At 35.4% G+C, this 22365-nt stretch overlaps 2 protein-coding genes across 8 annotated transcripts in view; one reads left to right on the forward strand and one right to left on the reverse strand.

Annotated features, from left to right (window-relative positions):
• LOC110451812 (cubilin-like) overlaps positions 1-22365 on the reverse strand; it is a 54056-nt gene that overhangs the window by 10224 nt on the left and 21467 nt on the right. For 6 of the 7 annotated variants that reach the window (XM_021499998.1, XM_021499999.1, XM_021500003.1 and 3 more), the window contains exons 2-5: positions 11800-11905; positions 7831-7927; positions 6872-6984; positions 2111-2284 (exon numbers count right to left, since the gene is read on the reverse strand). In XM_021499998.1, the coding sequence (XP_021355673.1) occupies positions 2111-2284; positions 6872-6984; positions 7831-7927; positions 11800-11857 (442 nt within the window). In that variant the 5' untranslated portion in view covers positions 11858-11905. Of the gene's footprint in view, positions 1-2110; positions 2285-6871; positions 6985-7830; positions 7928-11799; positions 11906-12047; positions 12110-22365 lie in introns of those variants that run through there. The other variant, XM_021500001.1, reaches the window with a different exon arrangement.
• Positions 16274-18559, forward strand: LOC110451831. The gene has a single exon (XM_021500041.1). The coding sequence runs from the start codon at positions 16274-16276 to the stop codon at positions 18557-18559; it is 2286 nt and encodes a 761-aa protein (XP_021355716.1).

Here is a 22365-nt window from a genome sequence, read left to right on the forward strand (position 1 = left end):
CTCAGAGTTCTATTGATAAACTTAAATCATCTCATAGACATATCATACGCAATTGTATTGATACTGAATTGTGGAATAAAATTGAAGTGTTTGTTAAAATTTCAAAGTACTACTTTGTTTGCCAATCAGCACGCGACAATACGCTGTTCAAACTATTGAACGAAATTGTGTGGACTGTCGATAAGGCGGGCATTTTTATTTTCAAATATAAATTATAAGTTAAAAAAGAACATAAGAGGCAGAGAAAACGTAACTATAAGTATTGAACTGTTTTTGTATAGTATTTATGATCTGTTTGAATGACACAGCTTTGCAAGCAAACAAATCATGATGCGCTAGGGCGCATTATGTTGTTTGCTTCCAAAGCTGTGTCATTCAAAAAGATCATAAATACCATACACAAACAGTTCAATGCTTAAATAGTCTATTCTTGCCAAGTATTAATTCTCGCCGAGGCAACGTACATCTTTGACAAACTAGGTCGCGTGTAGTAACCGTTTGGAGCGACATTATGGAATTATTTTTTATGAAAAAAAAAAGAGATGAAATAAATGAAATTTGTATTAGGGATTAGGCACCAGTTAACGTTTTTTATTCTATCTTTTTTAATTCGTTATAAGACACGGGCGTCTCATGTTTGATGCCGTGTATCTAACTGAGTCTTAATTTGGTGAAAAGAAAAAAAATGATGCACCTTTTAGTACCAGATGTATACAATGAGTAATAAATTCGTGATGATATTTGCATATAAAATATCAGTTCAAAATCAAAACGATTTTTGCACGTTATTTATGTTATTTGCCATGAAGACTGTTGTTGACACATTAAGGGGATATTTCTAGATCCCGGTACCTCATATCGGTTATAATGAACACCGGTTATATTGAATCAAAATGTTCTGTCCCGATGATATAAATAAAACCGGTTTCGACAGTACATTAACGAACATCGTTATATTAATTACAGGGACATGTTACGTGCTATAAACGGAATATATATATATATAAGGAGGCACGTTAGTCTAGTGGTAGGGCGCCGGGCTCTTGACCTAAGGGTTGCGGGTTCGAGTCACGGCACGGCACTTTGTTGTATCTTTGAGCAAGATACTTTACTCCGCTTGAGCTTGAAATGAGTACGTGGTTGGACAGTGCTAGAATTGTTAAATCCTTCGTATCTATTTCTTCCTTCGTCCTCAAATATGGTCATTTTAAATCTGCGTTCCATTTCCTGTACATTATTGTTGAATTCCAAACCTTGTCATCCAATTAAAAAATGTCCTTTGTTTTACAACCAAGTGTTTACTACAACAATTTAGCCTCTGTTTTACTGATTTTATATATTGAATTTCAACTTGTGATCAAAACAAGGAAAATCAGAAAAAAACTTGTGAATCAAAGAATTTGCTTAGAAGTGCATTTATTGATCGTCCCTTCCGTTAAACACTGGCGAGCAAAAAAACAACAACTTCGAGACGAGTTTCATAAAAGCTTATATGAAATGGTTAGCAGGCCGATTATGCGATAAATGCATGTATATCAAACTAAATTGATCGCAATGTGTAAAAGATGCAAAAATACATATACATCCATAGCAAATGAGTTGGTTGTAAAATACTTCATGTTTTATTGTAAAGATCAATTTAGTGTACACAATCATATATAAACGGCACAACTGTGTCAAACTACCTTTCAAAAACCTTTGATTAGTGTTGGAAGCTGTGAGCACTTGAAATACTGACCATTTTTTCCAAAGGATCAAGGAGTTTATGTTCCAAAAACTGCTACATGCAGCAATATTAGATTAAACGTATACTATTCCGTCTTTGCGTATTGCAGAGTTATCTTCTCTTTAGAACAGGTATTGATTGTGACGTCATTTGTTTGTGAGAGTAACGTCATCAATTTTTGAGAAAACGACGTAATTTTCTCGCCCAAACCAATGACGTAACAATCAATACCTGCTCTCAAGAGAAGATAACTCTGCAATACGCAAAGACGGAATAGATTCTGATACTAAGAACTTCTGAATGTGAATGAGTAATCGTTTTCGAATTGACGTTTAATGAGTATTATAATGTTATAAGTAATACTAAGATATAAAGTGAACTTACCTCCCCCATCACTAGACGATGCTGCCATATACGTGATGGTGAAACCATTCTGATTGGTATCCGCAACATTATCAGATACAAAAGTAATTTTGCCGGTCCCGGAAAGGGCCACCAAGGTTAGGCTCTGGCCAGACGTCCCCGTGATACTCGATGCGAACAGGGATGTGGATGGACCTGTTAAATGTTAACAATATGACCGTATATAATTACACAATACACAGACATTTCGTCTTTATTACCAAGTTCGTAGTAGAATGGGTGTCTAACATGACAACGATAAATATAACATAGGAATGTTGATTAATGCTTCGCGGTGCGTTCTAAATTTTGTGTGACTGTGAAATCGACTGGCGCCAAAAGTGCGAGTTCCTTGTCCATATTCATAGTGTCTATAGTACCATACTCTTCTTACAGCAAAAAAGCAAATCCGTAATTTTTCATGGGAATCCTTGCATTTGCTGCATCTCACAATAATTTCTCAATTCCCGACCTGCATAAATGAAAATTTTATTAAGAAAAGACACAAAGACTTTCATCTTTCCAACGATACCAATCATTTCTTTTACACATACCAGAAATGTGATTTTTACTATAAGAAAACTAGGTGGGTTGATTTTTCGACATCGAACCTTTCCACCTTTTTACATTGTACCATTATTGGGTTGATATTTTCAAAGAGTGTTGATGTAAACCTTGAACTCATTCACCACCGGATACACATTTGAACTCTTCCAATTCAAAGGTTTGGATAGTTCATAGTGAAAGGATTTTGCCAATTTGGGCCTTCTGGTGCCTACATTGTATCAGCGATTAGTTTCATTTTATGTATACATAACATACATTGGGGTGAAAATATATTTCATAAAACTCACAACCATTTATCATTAGATGTCATGCTAAATGGTTGTGATAGATGTGATGAAAATGAAACCAACATATTCTCCTATCCATATCCAATTACATTTTAAGTTCTAGAAGATTCAGGACATTTAACTTCAATTTTGAATGAAATTTTACATTTTATTTATTTACACTTTATTTATTTATATCTATTTTTTTCTCAATGTAATTCTTCTGATTTCCAAATGGTACATGATTATTAATATTTATATTTCCTATTTGTCTTCATTGTTTATCTTTAAATATTGTTGCTGGGGTTCAGAAGACCAGTTATACTATTTTATTAAAAAATATTGGGAAACAACTACATAAATAAGAATATAAAGCTTTACAACATGTTAATTATATATCTAACCTGTGTTTAATATGCATAAATTAATCTATTTGGTGGGATTGAATTTCCAAACACATCAGTGGATGGCCTTGTGTGATATAATGGACTTTTTGGCCTGCGGTAATTTAATCCCATCAAAGGTTTATACATGCAGCTCCATCAACAAATTACTTTTCTTTTGTCTTCATAATATGTATATATATATATATATATTAATTTATTTATTTATTTACATTATATTTTTTCTCAATAAATTCTTTTGATTTCCAGATGGTACATGAATATTATTATTAATATTTCCTATTTGTCTTCATTGTTTATTTTTAAATATTGTTAGTGAGGGGGGCTGGGGTTCAGAAGACCAGTTATACTATTTTATTTAAAAATCTGAAGAATCTTCTAGAAGAGATGAAAGAACTAAAGACTCGTTGTTGAGAATTTTTCTATTTATAATATATATATATATATATATTATGTCTTTTCGGTATCAAAATAAAAGGTTAGAATTTAAACCATTAGATTCAATTATAATAAAAATGAGTATTAGGAGTTGTTTCCCCTAATTTGATTTATTAATTTGATAATACCAACTTGTTTAATATGTGTTTGTATGTGTTCTAATTTCTATGTTTATGCTTGTACCACTGTCTGTTACTATGTTTGGAAAGGACTTAAATAGGCTATGCCTGCTGCCCAATCCATTTGTCCTTTGACAATAAAATTTATTGAAATTGAAGTTCATCTTGAAGACCATTCCGAGATATTAGGGGGTAAAATGGGGGACCAAAATCACAATTTTTTCCTTTTTTGACAAAACAATATGTTAAGTTTTAAAAATTTCTTCATAATTTTGACATATTTTGTAACACTAAAGCTGCAAATAATGAAATTACCGAAAACGTAGCACATTGTTGAAAAGTAGATCACTGTGACCTTGTTATATATCGGCCTAATAAAGTTAACAATTCTTCAAATTGGGACCTAAGCTAATGTGTTCAGAGTAATTTTACACGTGTTAGGGGGTTTAGATCAACTTTATGTAAAAATACCAACCCCAACGATGATTTTGTACGAGTAGGGAGCAAAGCTCTCGGAGTCGAAAAATCGAGCCCACCTAACGTCCTTGCATCAAAAACAACATTTCTAGTTGATGTACGAAAAATGTTTATTACCACTGATAAAAGGAATAATTTTCCGTTTAAAAAACTCTATATGCACGTAAAATGTATTCTCCTTCCGCGGCCATGATCTCCGTTTCCTCCAAAAACGCACACCATTTCTGAGTTTCAAATTTATTTGCAGTCATAGAGACCCTTTTTAACTCGTCTATTCGAAAAATAGGGGGGGGGGGGGGGGGTAATATCAGTACCCACTGCGTCAGCGTCGCCATCGGTTTTTGGGCAAGATGTGTTTTGGTGTTTAACTCAATTTTTAATTAATTTTACATTGTAATATGATAACAGCAATTGCTTGAAGGTTCCTTAGCAACAAATTGGACCATATTTGCTCATTTTTGGTTCGAAACACAAGTCTTTTGAAATTGGTTAAAGTTTTTGGGCAAGTTCTACAGGTTAAAGTTTTAGGGCAAGTTCTAGTGTTTTTGAAAGTACTGGGCAGATTTCAACCAAACTTGGCATGAAGCATCTACAAATGAATTCCCTGACCCCCCAGGGGACAGGTGGGCGGAGCAAAAAGGGGTAAATTTGACAGTATGCCTTTAAACGATATCTCCTCCTAAGCTATTTGGCAGATTTCAACCAAATTTTAAGGGGGCTTGAGGGATAAGGGGTAAAATATCTTTTTCTACAATGTTTGAAGAAGAACTTGAAAATTTTACACATGGTAGATATATGAATGCAGGAGTGCACAACACTTTCGGATTTTCGCTTTGACCCCCAGGGGCTTGGCCAAAGGGGTTGGGTTCAAATATTACAAAAAAGAAAAATTGAGTCTTATAGCATATCAAATTAAACACTATCATGAGCTCTTCAGTGTAAAGACATTTATTTTAACATATGGTGTAAGGGGGTGTACTTGAGGGTTAAGAGGTAAAATAACGTTTTCTTCACTGTTTGAAGTAGGAACATGGTAGATATATGTATGGGGAAGTGCACCAAACATTTAGAATTTTGATGGGGGTGTTAGGGGTCACTTTGGGGGGATAGCGGGAGTGTGCCATCGACAATGTAGATCTAGTTTCCTGATCTTTTATCTAAGACTAAGATGACACATCCTTTAATGGACCAATTACTATTAGCATTTTTACTTAAATATTTTAATAGACGGGCTATGTTGTTTTCCTACAGCTCTTGTTGTATATTTATGGGGTTGACGTCAGCTACGTGCCGAAACCCCTGGTATGATTGGCTGGAAGCGCAGCCATCCAACACTATATGTTTCGACACCTGGCTGACGTCAACCTCATGAATATACAAAAAGTGGCTCTATGACTGCGAAACACTAAGAAAATGTCCTGCCACGCGATGTCCCAGGTAGGGGGTAAGAATTGTGCCTGCTGCCTCCATTGCATGATCGTAAGAGGCGACTAAATTTGGGATCTTATCTTTTCTCTTCTTTCTAAACAACTTTTATCTTCCTAATGTCTCCCTTGACAATGCCTCTCTTTTGGCATTTAGTTGAGCGTTCGCCCCTTTGAGGAAGGCTTAGGGTTCTGTCCCCTGGCCGAGACATACCAGAGTCTGTAAAAATGGTTGTTTCTACTCCTGCTTAACGCTCAGCAATTTGGAAGTAGGACGACTGGTTGTTCGCCTGTTGTCAGTATAATGTGACCGGGTGGGTTGTCCTATTGGGTGTCTTCGACAGTATGTTTCAGTGAGGTAGCACTATAAAGTTGGTATCAGTTCCGCGCTACCACAAGGAGACAAACACGAACATATCGCAGCCTCCAAAATCACACACGCATACACTACACGCATGCATCTTGCACACCATGGAGGCCGTCCTTAAATGTCGATAGCTGTTGATAGGACATTAAACAATACTAAACAAAACCAAACCAAACCAAACTGCCACGCGAGTGAAACATGTTTGGCGATAAACAAGAAAAACATTTAATTTTCTTTTTATTACATTTCAAAACTACTTGAAACTATAAAAATGTTATAGTATATCACATCAGTTTGGGATATAACAGCTTTGGCACCATATTCTAATGACATCACGCTTACAGACAAGGGTGTGCGTCATTTTGAATGGGCTGCACCACACAATGCCACTGTTTTCTGTTATTATGTAGCAAGATTTGATTTCATAAATGGTATTAATTGTGTAGGTAATATTTTTGTTGGTGTATGTAGAAAAGATGTTCAAAAATCTGAGCAGATATTCTGCGGCTTTGAATGAAGTGGAAAGAAAGTGCCATTTTGATTGGTCAATATAAAAAGTGACACTTTCACACTGTGACTGACATGAATCAGTAGTGCTTCTTTTGTAATAAAGATGTATCTTCATTTCTTCCTCTATGTGTGATAATAAAAGAAGTAAACTGAAAATTTAAATTTACGTACCATCGAATACGGAAAGTATGTCGTTATTTCTTGTTTGACTTATTTGAATAAACATCAGAATGTCCTCAGTGGCCGGTCTGGATGAAATCAGATTCCAGGTACAGTCAAGGTTTCTGTTCAAAATAATAATAACGGTATTTAAACGTAGAATATCATTAAAACAGTGAAGTTAAAGATTGAAGGATATAAATAAATATTATATCTTAACTTTTACAAAATAATAAATTGATTATTAATTAATTCTATTGAAGCAGAACCTGGACTAGAATCGACAGCATTATTGTGTTTTTTTCATATTTCATGGAAAGTCGTTGAGCAATGGTGCTTTCAAATTTTTGCTAGAAAAAAAGAACGTCTACATTGAAATTGAAAAAAAAAGAAAGATTAAAAACGTTTTTTGAAATTGAACATAAACAAATAAAACAAAACATAAGAAATACTAGTTTTTCAAATATTTGTTTCCGCACTATACTGATAGATTAAAGAGCGGAAGGTTAAAGAGTTATGTTGCCAGTCATGAGAGGAGATCAAAGTTTCACCAGACGTGTTCTATGCAGTCTTAAACAACATGTTTACATATGATTTGATATGTAATAAAATTAATATCGTCTACGTTCAGTATTCCTCATTCCTAATTTCTGTAACAAAATATTACCACTAAATCACAGCTTTATTGTATCGACATAGTGTGGCAGATCTGTGTCAACACTCAGGGAAAACGGAAACTGCTTTTTTATTGATTAATCATCTTATCTAGTCAATATAAGCAGTATGAGACTCTATCTTTATCTAAACACAGACTACTTAAGACATTTTGGCTGCATATTAACAATCAACTACTTTCACTCTAAATTATCCAATAGTGTTCAGTATTCAACGGCAGTGTTTGGTTTTTGAAGCCTGTGATCTCCTGATCTCTGATCCGCTGGTAGAGTGGAATGGAGTCGATGGGTACTTACTCTGCATAGGAGCCACTGCCAGGGTACGTCAAGGTTCCTATTTCATAAGTCGTTGAAATTGGGATGTCCCGGGCCGACCCCGAACACTGTGCAAAAACTAAATGAAACGTTAAAAAAAATGTAAACATTTATCTAAAAAAACCTGGTTGACTAAAAGGGCAATATACTCATACTCATATATGAACACATGAATTATGATTCGAAACAATGATAAACTTTAAATGACTTCATTTCCAACGGTTAAAAAGTGTGGCTATGCATGTACAACAGGGAGAAACTTATCGCCAAATATTACAACACAACGTATAGCTTTCTTTAACATTTATTACCCTGGTATTAGTGTTTTAACACCCTGGTATTAGTGTTTTAACACCCTGGTATTAGTGTTATAACACCCTGGTATTAGTGTTTGAACAACCTGGTATTAGTGTTTGAACACCCTGGTATTAGTGTTTTAACACCCTGGTATAAGTGTTTGAACACCGTGGTATTAGTGTTTTAACACCCTAGTAATAGTGTTTTAACACCCTGGTATTAGTGTTTTAACTCCCTGGTATTAGTGTTTTAACACCCTGGTATTTGTGTTATAACGCCCTGGTATTAGTGTTATAACACCCTGGTATTAGTGTTTTAACACCCTGCTATTAGTGTTTTAACACCTTGGTATTAGTGTTCCAACACCCTGTTATTAGTGTTTTAACACCCTGGTATTAGTGTTTTGACAACCTGGTATTAGTGTTTTAACACCCTGATAATAGTGTTTTAACACCCTGGTATTAGTGTTTTAACAACCTGGTATTAGTGTTTGAACACCCTGGTATTAGTGTTTTAACACCATGGTATTAGTGTTTCAACACTGTGGTATTAGTGTTTCAACACCTTGGTATTAGTGTTTCAACACCTTGGTATTAGTGTTCCAACACCCTGGTATTAGTGTTTTGACACCCTGGTATTAGTGTTTTGATAACCTGGTATTAGTGTTTTAACACCCTGGTAATAGTGTTTTAACACCCTGGTATTTTTTTTTTAACACCCTTGTATTATTGTTTTAACACCCTGGTATAAGTGTTTGAACACCGTGGTATTAGTGTTTTAACACCCTAGTAATAGTGTTTTAACACCCTGGTATTAGTGTTTTGATAACCTGGTATTAGTGTTTTAACACCCTGGTATTAGGGTTATAACACCCTGGTATTAGTGTTATAACACCCGGGTATTAGTGTTTGAACAACCTGGTATTAGTGTTTGAACACACTGGTATTAGTGTTTTAACACCATGGTATTAGTGTTTCAACCCCCTGGTATTAGTGTTTCAACACCTTGGTATTAGTGTTTCAACACCCTGGTATTAGTGTTCCAACACCCTGGTATTAGTGTTTCAACACCCTGGTATTCGTGTTTCAACACCTTGGTATTAGTGTTCCAACGCCCTGGTATTAGTGTTTTAACACCATGGTATTAGTGTTTCAACCCCCTGGTATTAGTGTTTCAACACCTTGGTATTAGTGTTCCAACGCCCTGGTATTAGTGTTTTAACACCATGGTATTAGTGTTTCAACACCCTGTTATTAGTGTTTCAACACCTTGGTATTAGTGTTCCAACGCCCTGGTATTAGTGTTTTAACACCATGGTATTAGTGTTTCAACACCCTGTTATTAGTGTTTCAACACCTTGGTATTAGTGTTCCAACGCCCTGGTATTAGTGTTTTAACACCATGGTATTAGTGTTTCAACCCCCTGGTATTAGTGTTTCAACACCTTGGTATTAGTGTTTCAACACCTTGGTATTAGTGTTCCAACACCCTGGTATTAGTGTTTTAACCCCATGGTATTAGTGTTTCAACACCCTGGTATTAGTGTTCCAACACCCTGATATTAGTGTTTTAACGCCCTGGTAATAGTGTTTTAACACCCTGGTATTGTTTTCTTTTAACAACCTGATATTAGTGTTTTAACACCCTGGTATTAGTGTTATAACACCCTGGGATTAGTGTTATAACACCCTGGTATTAGTGTTATAACACCCTCGTATTAGTGTTATAACACCCTGGTATTAGTGTTATAACACCCTGGGATTAGTGTTATAACACCCTGGTATTAGTGTTATAACGCCCTGGTATTAGTGTTATAACACCCTGGTATTAGCGTTATAACACCCTGGTATTAGTGTTTGAACAACCTGGTATTAGTGTTTAAACACCCTGGTATTAGTGTTTTAACACTCTGGTATTAGTGTTTCAACACCTTGGTATTAGTGTTTCAACACCCTGGTATTAGTGTTTCAACACCTTTGTATTAGTGTTTCAACACCCTGGTATTAGTGTTCCAACACCCTGGTATTAGTGTTTTGACACCCTGGTATTAGTGTTTTGATAACCTGGTATTAGTGTTATAACACCCTGGTATTATTGTTTGAACAACCTGGTATTAGTGTTTGAACACCCTGGTATTAGTGTTTGAACACCCTGGTATTAGTGTTTGAACACCCTGGTATTAGTGTTTGAACACCCTGGTATTAGTGTTTTAACACCTTGGTATTAGTGTTCCAACACCCTGTTATTAGTGTTTTAACACCCTGGTATTAGTGTTTCAACCCCCTGGTATTAGTGTTTCAACACCTTGGTATTAGTGTTCCAACGCCCTGGTATTAGTGTTTTAACACCATGGTATTAGTGTTTCAACACTGTGGTATTAGTGTTTCAACACCTTGGTATTAGTGTTTCAACACCTTGGTATTAGTGTTTCAACACCCTGGTATTAGTGTTCCAACACCCTGGTATTAGTGTTTCAACACCCTGGTAATAGTGTTTTAACACCCTGGTATTGTTTTCTTTTAACAACCTGATATTAGTGTTTTAACACCCTGGTATTAGTGTTATAACACCCTCGTATTAGTGTTATAACACCCTGGTATTAGTGTTATAACGCCCTGGTATTAGTGTTATAACACCCTGGTATTAGCGTTATAACACCCTGGTATTAGTGTTTGAACACCCTGGTATTAGTGTTTTAACACCCTGGTATTAGTGTTTTAACACCCGTTACATAACCTCGGTAATGGGCCCACGTATAGTAGGTTCCCATTGTTTTCATAGTGACCTAAAAATAATACAACGAGTTTTGTTCATAAACATCTCGCCAGAAACTCGTTCAATTTAACAAATTTTAGATTTGTTTCATAAATCTTATATAGAATAGTAAGTCATGTCAGATAATATCCTCGAACTTCCAGGGGTTACATTTTCTTTCGATCATTGCTAATGGGGAGTGAAGGCATGTGTGCAGGTATGAGAAAAGCAGATATATCTGGGGCGACTGTATCAACGGTATTTGCATAGAGAAGCAAACAATTGATTTGTGTATTTGCAAGATATTTTTAAATAGTGCAAAGATCTAATAATAAAAAACAAAATTGCAAAACATGTTTCGGCTTTTTAAGGTGATAATACAGAGGGACAAAATCATGTGATGTTAATGCAAACGCACCCTGATATCATAACTCCAGGGAATAGAGAAAACAAGCACCATGCTTCTCTTTTTGAGTCAGCAGGAGTTTTAAATGTGTCTGAGGATTTAAGATTGTAAAGTTAATGGAAAAATCACGTGTATATATGCGAGGAACATATAACAATATATCATCGAAACGAGCTGAAACCAAAACACACTGACATATCAAATGTCTAATTAAATAATAACTGGTAAAATTAGAAAGATTAAGTTGTAGAATTGATTTTTTTGTTGTTTAGTGTTTCCCAGTGTAAGGTTTTTCATTATATATTACAGTGTCGATGTGGAGTAGAGTAATGGAATATGATCACTATATATCCAAGTCAAAACTCGGAATCATAGTTTCAATCTAGCTTTGATGTAGTTACAGCAGTAAAAGTCAACAACTGAACATGAACGACACTAGCCAATTAAGAATTAACCTTAATCATTTAATAAGAGAGATTTTAAAAGAAAAGTACCTTTGCAGCTGCATGTCAAGAGGATGACACAAGGTATTAACCATTCCCGAGAATCCATGTTGACTGTTGGTGCTGGGAAGTCTTCAGTGATATCCACCCGGAGTTACTGAAACAATAAAAATAATTCAATATTGATAAATATATATATTGAGTGTATGACATATACTCACATAATGGATATACATCAACAAAAAGGTGGATTATATAGAATGCAGACATTACAGTAAAACATTAAAAATCAACCATACACACAAACTTGTCTTGTATCTTGTATCTAATTAAGGTCGGAACATCTCATGATCGTTCAAACGAAAAGTAATATGACTCCAATGTGTACAAAGGACGTCTTTCGTTATAATGCACTGTTTTGCTGTACAATAGAGCACACTTTACCTGTTTGCAGTTAGCACACAGGTAAATAATGTTTCTGTCATTCAGAGATAACTTAAAGGTATTGGTTTATTGTGGGATCAGGTGACACACAAAACTCCTTCTATGTGAGTTTGGTACATATATTGATAACGTGTATCCCTACCGACTATAGTGCAAGGGTAAATTACTTGTGTGATCATGGATTAAACTAGCTGAACGGTTATTTTATCATTCTAAAAGTCTACTTTACCAAAGAACATTAAACATATATTGATACATCATTAAATATATCGGTACAACCTTTAGTATTTCGGTAAGTGTTTAACATAGCAATACAACGTCAAACATATCCTTACATCTTTTCTTTTTTTTCAAATAGAAAAAAATTCGCTTATCGTTTGTGTCGGTATGTGTATTACGTGTCATTGTTCATCATACATCATATAACATTAAGGAAAACTACATCGTGTAGAGTCAAATCACGGCTACACCTATTTTCTGGTATGCGCGTGTCAATGATAGTCTTACACAGTTGTTGGAGTGCATTTAAATAGAGTTAAACGTTTGACGACATCGCTGGTCTACTCAGGATGTTATCGATTATCGCGGCTGTTTGGCCAATATGTATTGGGGTATACGGGGACAAGTATACTGTTTGTTCAAAGTTCAGAGTTAATCGTATGTGTAGTTACCTCGAGCGTAACAGAGAGGGGTTTATGCCTCCAAAACAGAAGCACAAGGAGCATTGAACGGATCGTCTTACTACACACTTAACTGTGTACCATTTTGAGATATTCATTGCGTAAAATAAATGAGCTATAAACTAAATTATATTAGAATTCAAATTGAAAGTTAGGAAGGTTATGGTCAAAATTATTCCGTCAAGGGTGATGTAAAATATATATAAAATATACATTATTATATAGAATAAAAACAAAAATTTCCAGATCGTCCGCTAGACCTTTCTGCCTTCTAGGGCTTCTTCAGGCATTATTATATATATATTGTGTTATCACACATCTCTCAACAGTTTTTAACAAAACGAGGTTTAAAAGGAAAACGTTTGATTTAAAAAAAGTATAAACTGTATACACGGATACAATTTAAGGTATTACTACATTAGTATATAACGTGTACATGCTTAGTGCTTTGTTACACGAAGCCTATTATATTAATAGTTGGTAGGAGAGACATTGTTTCATCACCTCAATATGTTATTTGCTTTCAATCTTTTATCCATGTAAACAAAACTCAACATTACTATCGTTACAGTAAAGTTTGTGAGTAGACCAATAAACGACATGCTATATTTCTATCGTACCTTCAAGTTTTGCTTTGTTCTAGACATTCTTACAACAACTGATGTCACGTGATAAACAATCTCAAGTCGAAAGACGGAGAAATGAAGAACTTACCTACGTTTTTGTTTGTAGATGGCAAACAAAGCAGACGGAAGCCAATATGGTTTGATTTGGTTAATACGATGACGCATAAAGACTACAAAGACTATAATACGATGACGCATAAAGACCAAAAAGACTATAATACGAGGACGAATAAAGACTACGAAGACTATTATACTAGGACGCATAAAGCCCACGAACACTATAATACGATGACGCATACAGACTACGAAGACTATTATACGAGGACACATACAGAATACGAAGACTACAATACGAGGACGAATTAAGACTACGAAGACTACAATACGAGGACGCATAAAGAATACGAAGACTATGATACGAGGACGAATAAAGACTGCGAAGACTATAAATCGAGGACGCATAAAGACTACGAAGACTATAATACGAGGCCGAATAAAGACTAGGAAGACTATAATACGAGGACGCATAAAGACCACGAAGACTATAATACGAGGAGGAATAAAGACTACGAAGATTATAATACGAGGACGCATAAAGCCCACGAAGACTATAATACGAGGACGCATAAAGACCACGAAGACTATAATACGAGGAGGAATAAAGACTACGAAGATTATAATACGAGGACGCATAAAGCCCACGAAGACTATAATACGAGGACGAATAAAGACTCCGAAGATTATAATACGAGGGCGCATAAAGACCACGAAGACTATAATACGAGGACGAATAAAGACTCCGAAGATTATAATAAGAGGGCGCATAAAGACCACGAAGACTATAATACGAGGAGGAATAAAGACTACGAAGATTATAATACGAGGACGCATAAAGCCCACGAAGACTATAATACGATGACGCATACAGACTACGAAGACTATAATACGATGACGCATACAGACTACGAAGACTATTATACGAGGACACATACAGAATACGAAGACTACAATACGAGGACGAATTAAGACTACGAAGACTACAATACGAGGACGAATAAAGAATACGAAGACTATGATACGAGGACGAATAAAGACAACGAAGACTATAAATCGAGGACGCATAAAGACTACGAAGACTATAATACGAAGACGCATAAAGACTACGAATACTATAATACGAGGACGCATAAAGACTACGAAGACTATTATACGAGGACGCATAAAGACTACAAAGACTATAATACGAGGACGAATAAAGACCACGAAGATTATCATACGAGGACGCATAAAGCCCACTAAGACTATAATACGAGGACGAATAAAGACTCCGAAGATTATAATACGAGGGCGCATAAACACCACGAAGACTATAATACGAGGACGCATAAAGACTACGAAAACTATGATACGAGGACACATAAGGACTACGAAGACTATAATAAGAGGACGCATAAAGACTACAAAGACTATAATACGAGGACGAATAAAGAACACGAAGACTATAATACGAGGACGCATAAAGACCACAAAGACTGTAATACGAGGACGCATAAAGCCTACGAAGACTATAATACGAGGACGAATAAAGACCACGAAGCTTATCATACGAGGACGCATAAAGCCCACGAACACTATAATACGATGACGCATACAGACTACGAAGACTATTATACGAGGACACATACAGAATACGAAGACTACAATACGAGGACGAATTAAGACTACGAAGACTACAATACGAGGACGAATAAAGACTACGAAGACTATAAATCGAGGACGCATAAAGACTACGAAGACTATAATAAGAGGACGCATAAAGACTACGAAAACTATGATACGAGTACGCATAAGGACTACGAAGACTATAATAAGAGGACGCATAAAGACTACAAAGACTATAATACGAGGACGAATAAAGAACACGAAGACTATAATACGAGGACGCATAAAGACCACGAAGACTATAATACGAGGAGGAATAAAGACTACGAAGATTATAATACGAGGACGCATAAAGACTACGAAGACTATTATACGAGGACGCATAAAGACTACAAAGACTATAATACGAGGACGAATAAAGACCACGAAGACTATAATACGAGGACGCATGCAGACTACGAAGACTATAATACGATGACGCATACAGACTACGAAGACTATAATACGATGACGCATACAGACTACGAAGACTATAATACGATGACGCATACAGACTACGAAGACTATAATACGATGACGCATACAGACTACGAAGACTATAATACGAGGACGCATAAAGACTACGAAGATTATAATACGAGGACGCATAAAGACTACGAAGATTATAATACGAGGACGAATAAAGACTACGAAAATTATAATACGAGGACGCATAAAGACTACGAAGATTATCATACGAGGACGCATAAAGCCCACGAAGACTATAATACGAGGACGAATAAAGACTCCGAAGATTATAATACGAGGGCGCATAAAGACCACGAAGACTATAATACGAGGACGCATAAAGACTACGAAGATAATAATACGAGGACGCATAAAGACTACGAAGACTATAATACGAGGACGAATAAAGACTACGAAGACTATAAATCGAGGCCGCATAAAGACTACGAAGACTATAATACGAGGAGGCATTGAGACTACGAAGACTATACTACGAGGACGCATAAAGACTACGAAGACTACGAAGACTATTATACGAGGACGCATAAAGACTACGAAGATGATACTGCGAGGACGCATAAAGACTACGAAGACTATAATACGAGGATGCATAAAGACTACGAAGACTATAATACGAGGACGCATAAAGACTACGAAGACTATAATACGAGGATGCATAAAGACTACGAAGATGATACTACGAGGACGCATAAAGACTACGAAGACTATAATACGAGGACGCATAAAGACTACGAAGACTATAATACGAGGACGCATAAAGACTACGAAGACTATAATACGAGGACGCATAAAGACTACGAAGACTATAATACGAGGACGCATAAAGACTACGAAGACTATAATACGAGGACGCATAAAGACTACGAAGACTATAATACGAGGACGCATAAAGACTACGAAGACTATAATACGAGGACGCATAAAGACTACGAAGACTATAATACGAGGACGCATAAAGACTACGAAGACTATAATACGAGGACGCATAAAGACTACGAAGACTATAATACGAGGACGCATAAAGACTACGAAGACTATAATACGAGGACGCATAAAGACTACGAAGACTATAATACGAGGACGCATAAAGACTACGAAGACTATAATACGAGGACGCATAAAGACTACGAAGACTATAATACGAGGACGCATAAAGACTACGAAGACTATAATACGAGGACGCATAAAGACTACGAAGACTATAATACGAGGACGCATAAAGACTACGAAGACTATAATACGAGGACGCATAAAGACTACGAAGACTATAATACGAGGACGCATAAAGACTACGAAGACTATAATACGAGGACGCATAAAGACTACGAAGACTATAATACGAGGACGCATAAAGACTACGAAGACTATAATACGAGGACGCATAAAGACTACGAAGACTATAATACGAGGACGCATAAAGACTACGAAGACTATAATACGAGGACGCATAAAGACTACGAAGACTATAATACGAGGACGCATAAAGACTACGAAGACTATAATACGAGGACGCATAAAGACTACGAAGACTATAATACGAGGACGCATAAAGACTACGAAGACTATAATACGAGGACGCATAAAGACTACGAAGACTATAATACGAGGACGCATAAAGACTACGAAGACTATAATACGAGGACGCATAAAGACTACGAAGACTATAATACGAGGACGCATAAAGACTACGAAGACTATAATACGAGGACGCATAAAGACTACGAAGACTATAATACGAGGACGCATAAAGACTACGAAGACTATAATACGAGGACGCATAAAGACTACGAAGACTATAATACGAGGACGCATAAAGACTACGAAGACTATAATACGAGGACGCATAAAGACTACGAAGACTATAATACGAGGACGCATAAAGACTACGAAGACTATAATACGAGGACGCATAAAGACTACGAAGACTATAATACGAGGACGCATAAAGACTACGAAGACTATAATACGAGGACGCATAAAGACTACGAAGACTATAATACGAGGACGCATAAAGACTACGAAGACTATAATACGAGGACGCATAAAGACTACGAAGACTATAATACGAGGACGCATAAAGACTACGAAGACTATAATACGAGGACGCATAAAGACTACGAAGACTATAATACGAGGACGCATAAAGACTACGAAGACTATAATACGAGGACGCATAAAGACTACGAAGACTATAATACGAGGACGCATAAAGACTACGAAGACTATAATACGAGGACGCATAAAGACTACGAAGACTATAATACGAGGACGCATAAAGACTACGAAGACTATAATACGAGGACGCATAAAGACTACGAAGACTATAATACGAGGACGCATAAAGACTACGAAGACTATAATACGAGGACGCATAAAGACTACGAAGACTATAATACGAGGACGCATAAAGACTACGAAGACTATAATACGAGGACGCATAAAGACTACGAAGACTATAATACGAGGACGCATAAAGACTACGAAGACTATAATACGAGGACGCATAAAGACTACGAAGACTATAATACGAGGACGCATAAAGACTACGAAGACTATAATACGAGGACGCATAAAGACTACGAAGACTATAATACGAGGACGCATAAAGACTACGAAGACTATAATACGAGGACGCATAAAGACTACGAAGACTATAATACGAGGACGCATAAAGACTACGAAGACTATAATACGAGGACGCATAAAGACTACGAAGACTATAATACGAGGACGCATAAAGACTACGAAGACTATAATACGAGGACGCATAAAGACTACGAAGACTATAATACGAGGACGCATAAAGACTACGAAGACTATAATACGAGGACGCATAAAGACTACGAAGACTTTAATACGAGGACGCATTAAGACTACAAAGACTATAATACGAGGACGGATAAAAGACTACGATAACTAAACGTGCATAAAGACATGTCATCTTGTCGTTTTAATTGCAGAACATAATCATTTGAAGAACTTTATTTACATGATTCGAAATATGTTTGTATACAAGAAAGCAAAGGATAGGGATAAACGGATGATAATCAGAGCTGTTGTTCCCCAGAGGTCAATATTTGGTCAGTTTTCTTTTTCTATTCTCACCAACATAAAACTATCTGTTGACAACACTCACCCACATGTCATAGCTGGCACACCACGTTAGTGCGCAGATTTGATGAATAATATTGTAATGCCTAGTTTTGAAATGGTAAGTTTTAACTTTGAGAAAAAAATAATCACTTTTGGATAATCAAGGACTTGCCTCATCGGTGTAATGTATGCTCGAGGATCAACGTAAGAGGACATATGAGACATGTATGATTTTTGTCTTTAAAACTGGTTCTATTCACTATATATATACAATTAAAACTAGCCTAAATTGCCTTTTTGTATGATGTAACATACACCTTATACATATTGGATTACCGTTATACCTGCGCCGCAATTTAATGTTCGCCTTTTACGCCTTCCGTAGCGAGGTCGAAGTGATCATTGCAGTGAAATATCATAACAACATAATATGCATAGTAATTAAAGGCGAAGGGCGAAAATAGTGCTGGGAGAACATGTATTTTACCTGCGAAGGGCGAAAGTTTGATTGGGCGCAAATGTCCTTGTATACAGTAACTCCTCTGCCGTTTCAAATAGTTTAGGGAAATATGTCATAAACATCAATACACGAATTGTTGATCTCCCGTGGAGTGATAGTTAATATAGCATAGTACCTAATGTTAGAAACATAAGTATAGTTAATAAAGCATAGTACCTAATGTTAGAAACATAAGGATAGTTAATATAGCATAGTACCTAATGTTAGAAATATAGGGATAGTTAATATAGCATAGTACCTAATGTTAGAAACATAAGGATAGTTAATATAGCATAGTACCTAATGTTAGAAATATAGGGATAGTTAATATAGCATAGTACCTAATGTTAGAAACATAAGGATAGTTAATATAGCATAGTACCTAATGTTAGAAATATAGGGATAGTTAATATAGCATAGTACCTAATGTTAGAAACATAAGGATAGTTAATATAGCATAGTACCTAATGTTAGAAATATAGGGATAGTTAATATAGCATAGTACCTAATGTTAGAAACATAAGGATAGTTAATATAGCATAGTACCTAATGTTAGAAATATAGGGATAGTTAATATAGCATAGTACCTAATGTTAGAAACATAAGGATAGTTAATATAGCATAGTACCTAATGTTAGAAATATAGGGATAGTTAATATAGCATAGTACCTAATGTTAGAAACATAAGGATAGTTAATATAGCATAGTACCTAATGTTAGAAATATAGGGATAGTTAATATAGCATAGTACCTAATGTTAGAAACATAAGGATAGTTAATATAGCATAGTACCTAATGTTAGAAATATAGGGATAGTTAATATAGCATAGTACCTAATGTTAGAAACATAAGGATAGTTAATATAGCATAGTACCTAATGTTAGAAATATAGGGATAGTTAATATAGCATAGTACCTAATGTTAGAAACATAAGGATAGTTAATATAGCATAGTACCTAATGTTAGAAATATAGGAATAGTTAATATAGCATAGTACCTAATGTTAGAAACATAAGGATAGGTAATATAGCATAGTACCTACTGTTAGAAACATAAGGATAGGTAATATAGCATAGTACCTAATGTTATAAACATAAGGATAGTTAATATAGCATAGTACCTAATGTTAGAAATATAGGGATAGTTAATATAGCATAGTGCCTAATGTTAGAAACATAAGGATATTCGTTAAAGTATATTCTAAAAAAGTCTACCATCCCTTTTATATTAATCGAATTCCATCTATATATTGGGATACACTATTGCGATTAATATTTATATATTTTAATTTATATTTTCTGTTGGAATTAGTTCCTAACCTTTGCGGGTCGTATCAAGTCTGTCCCTTAATAGATGGCCCTGCAGAATGACTATATATCCGGTTAGCTCTTGCACGTTTATAGCGGTGTTGTGACAAACTGTATAGCGTCCAGTATTCCAGTCGATAAACAAGTGTTTTAATCCAAGAGTGACACTTATCATCTGTTGTGATCGGTTCGAACCGATCCTTACACTGACACGAGAACTGCTTCTTGTTTGGTTAGTTCTTTATACTTAAATACATACTTCCTATGTATTACGCTCGTGTTTTACTAATAACTCTCTTTTACAAACAATTTGAAAAGTTTAATGCTACACAAAAGTAAATAATTCATGTTAAGTTTGATTTTGAAGTGATCCATTAGCTATGTTTGTAAATACAGAGTTGAATGCATTCTACTTTTTGAATGTATTTGATAGTTCAAAAACGTCTCAATTTACATTGTAAACTCTATATACAAATTGTCTCCATAATACGTTTTGAGGCTTTCATCAAACATGGGAAAAAGAATGAGTGATAAATAAAACTCAGTGAATTTAATCATTCACGGTTATGAATGAAAGTAAATATTTTTTTGAAAGAAAATTAATTTGATATAAAAAAACATATGTCTACCTATCGTTACATGTGTAAGTAAAATTCATTTCATAATTAAAGTATACCGCCTATAAATATATTTAAACTGAAATACATATTTTGCATCTTGCAATGGTGTAGCTCTTAACTACTAATATATATTGAATACTTAATGATAATACCTGGAACAAGCTGTCATTACGGTTACCATGAAAAATACGCACAGCAAAACAAAGTATGATATAAAACGATAAACAGCAAACAACATAACTTTAAAACCTGCTGTTTTCAATAGTAAACCTACCATGACATCTGAATACAGCAAAACCGTGCATTTTATGACGTGAAAAATAGCAATGATAAAAATATAGCTTTGAAACTGTCTAAACATCATTTTTTACACTATAGGCTATTATTTAATATACATATACAGCTTTAATAAAAGTTTGACTATTTCTTTGTTATAAGCGAACAACAAACCAGATGTATTTGGTTGGTGTGGCCGAGGACCTTGTTCGTTTGTATAGATCATAACTTTGTGACATTACGATTTCTTAAGTGTGTAATTTAAAACAGGTTAGTAGTGGTCACAACTCAGGGCGTTACCCGACACTGTTAATGTCTCAAAAAGTATTTATTTTTAAAAGTATATCTGCATGTATTGTTGAACACAAATTCGTTTCAACCACATTAAACGTATAAGAAAAGAACACATGCGGAGTGGAACAGCATGCAATTATTTGTCGACAAAATTGAATGCTTTACACTGCAAAAAAAGCAAAGTAACTTATCATTCATAGATTGTAAATTGTGCTATTACGTTTGACTGTTTAATGTATTCTGTTTATAACTTGTTGCTGTATGCCTCTAGTAACGCTAACATCATGTACGTGTGTATCAATGGTTCAAACACTTTAAACTGTTCAATAAAGAGTTGACGTATTGATATATATACATTTGATTTAGTTATGTACTGGATTTACTTCGCGTGGTTTCAGTTACAGTGTATAGCAATCCTACACTTACAGTTTGACGTCAGATATATCGTATTGCACGATGATATCACTACTTTACACTCTCTTACCCCTGTGGGACCAAGGAGAGAAATGGCCTGTTGTATTCCACGGCATGCTATCGTAAGGGCGACTCACGAGGGACAACATGTAGAGTGTGTATGAATGTTGGGGG

This window comes from Mizuhopecten yessoensis, unplaced genomic scaffold, assembly GCF_002113885.1.
Source record: "Mizuhopecten yessoensis strain PY_sf001 unplaced genomic scaffold, ASM211388v2 scaffold6211, whole genome shotgun sequence".
NCBI classification, from domain to species: Eukaryota; Metazoa; Mollusca; class Bivalvia; order Pectinida; family Pectinidae; genus Mizuhopecten; species Mizuhopecten yessoensis.

Excerpts from the sequence above, each read along its gene's own strand:
- LOC110451831 (XM_021500041.1), top strand. The coding sequence starts at position 16,274 with ATGCATAAAGACTACGAAGACTATAATACGAGGACGCATAAAGACTAC.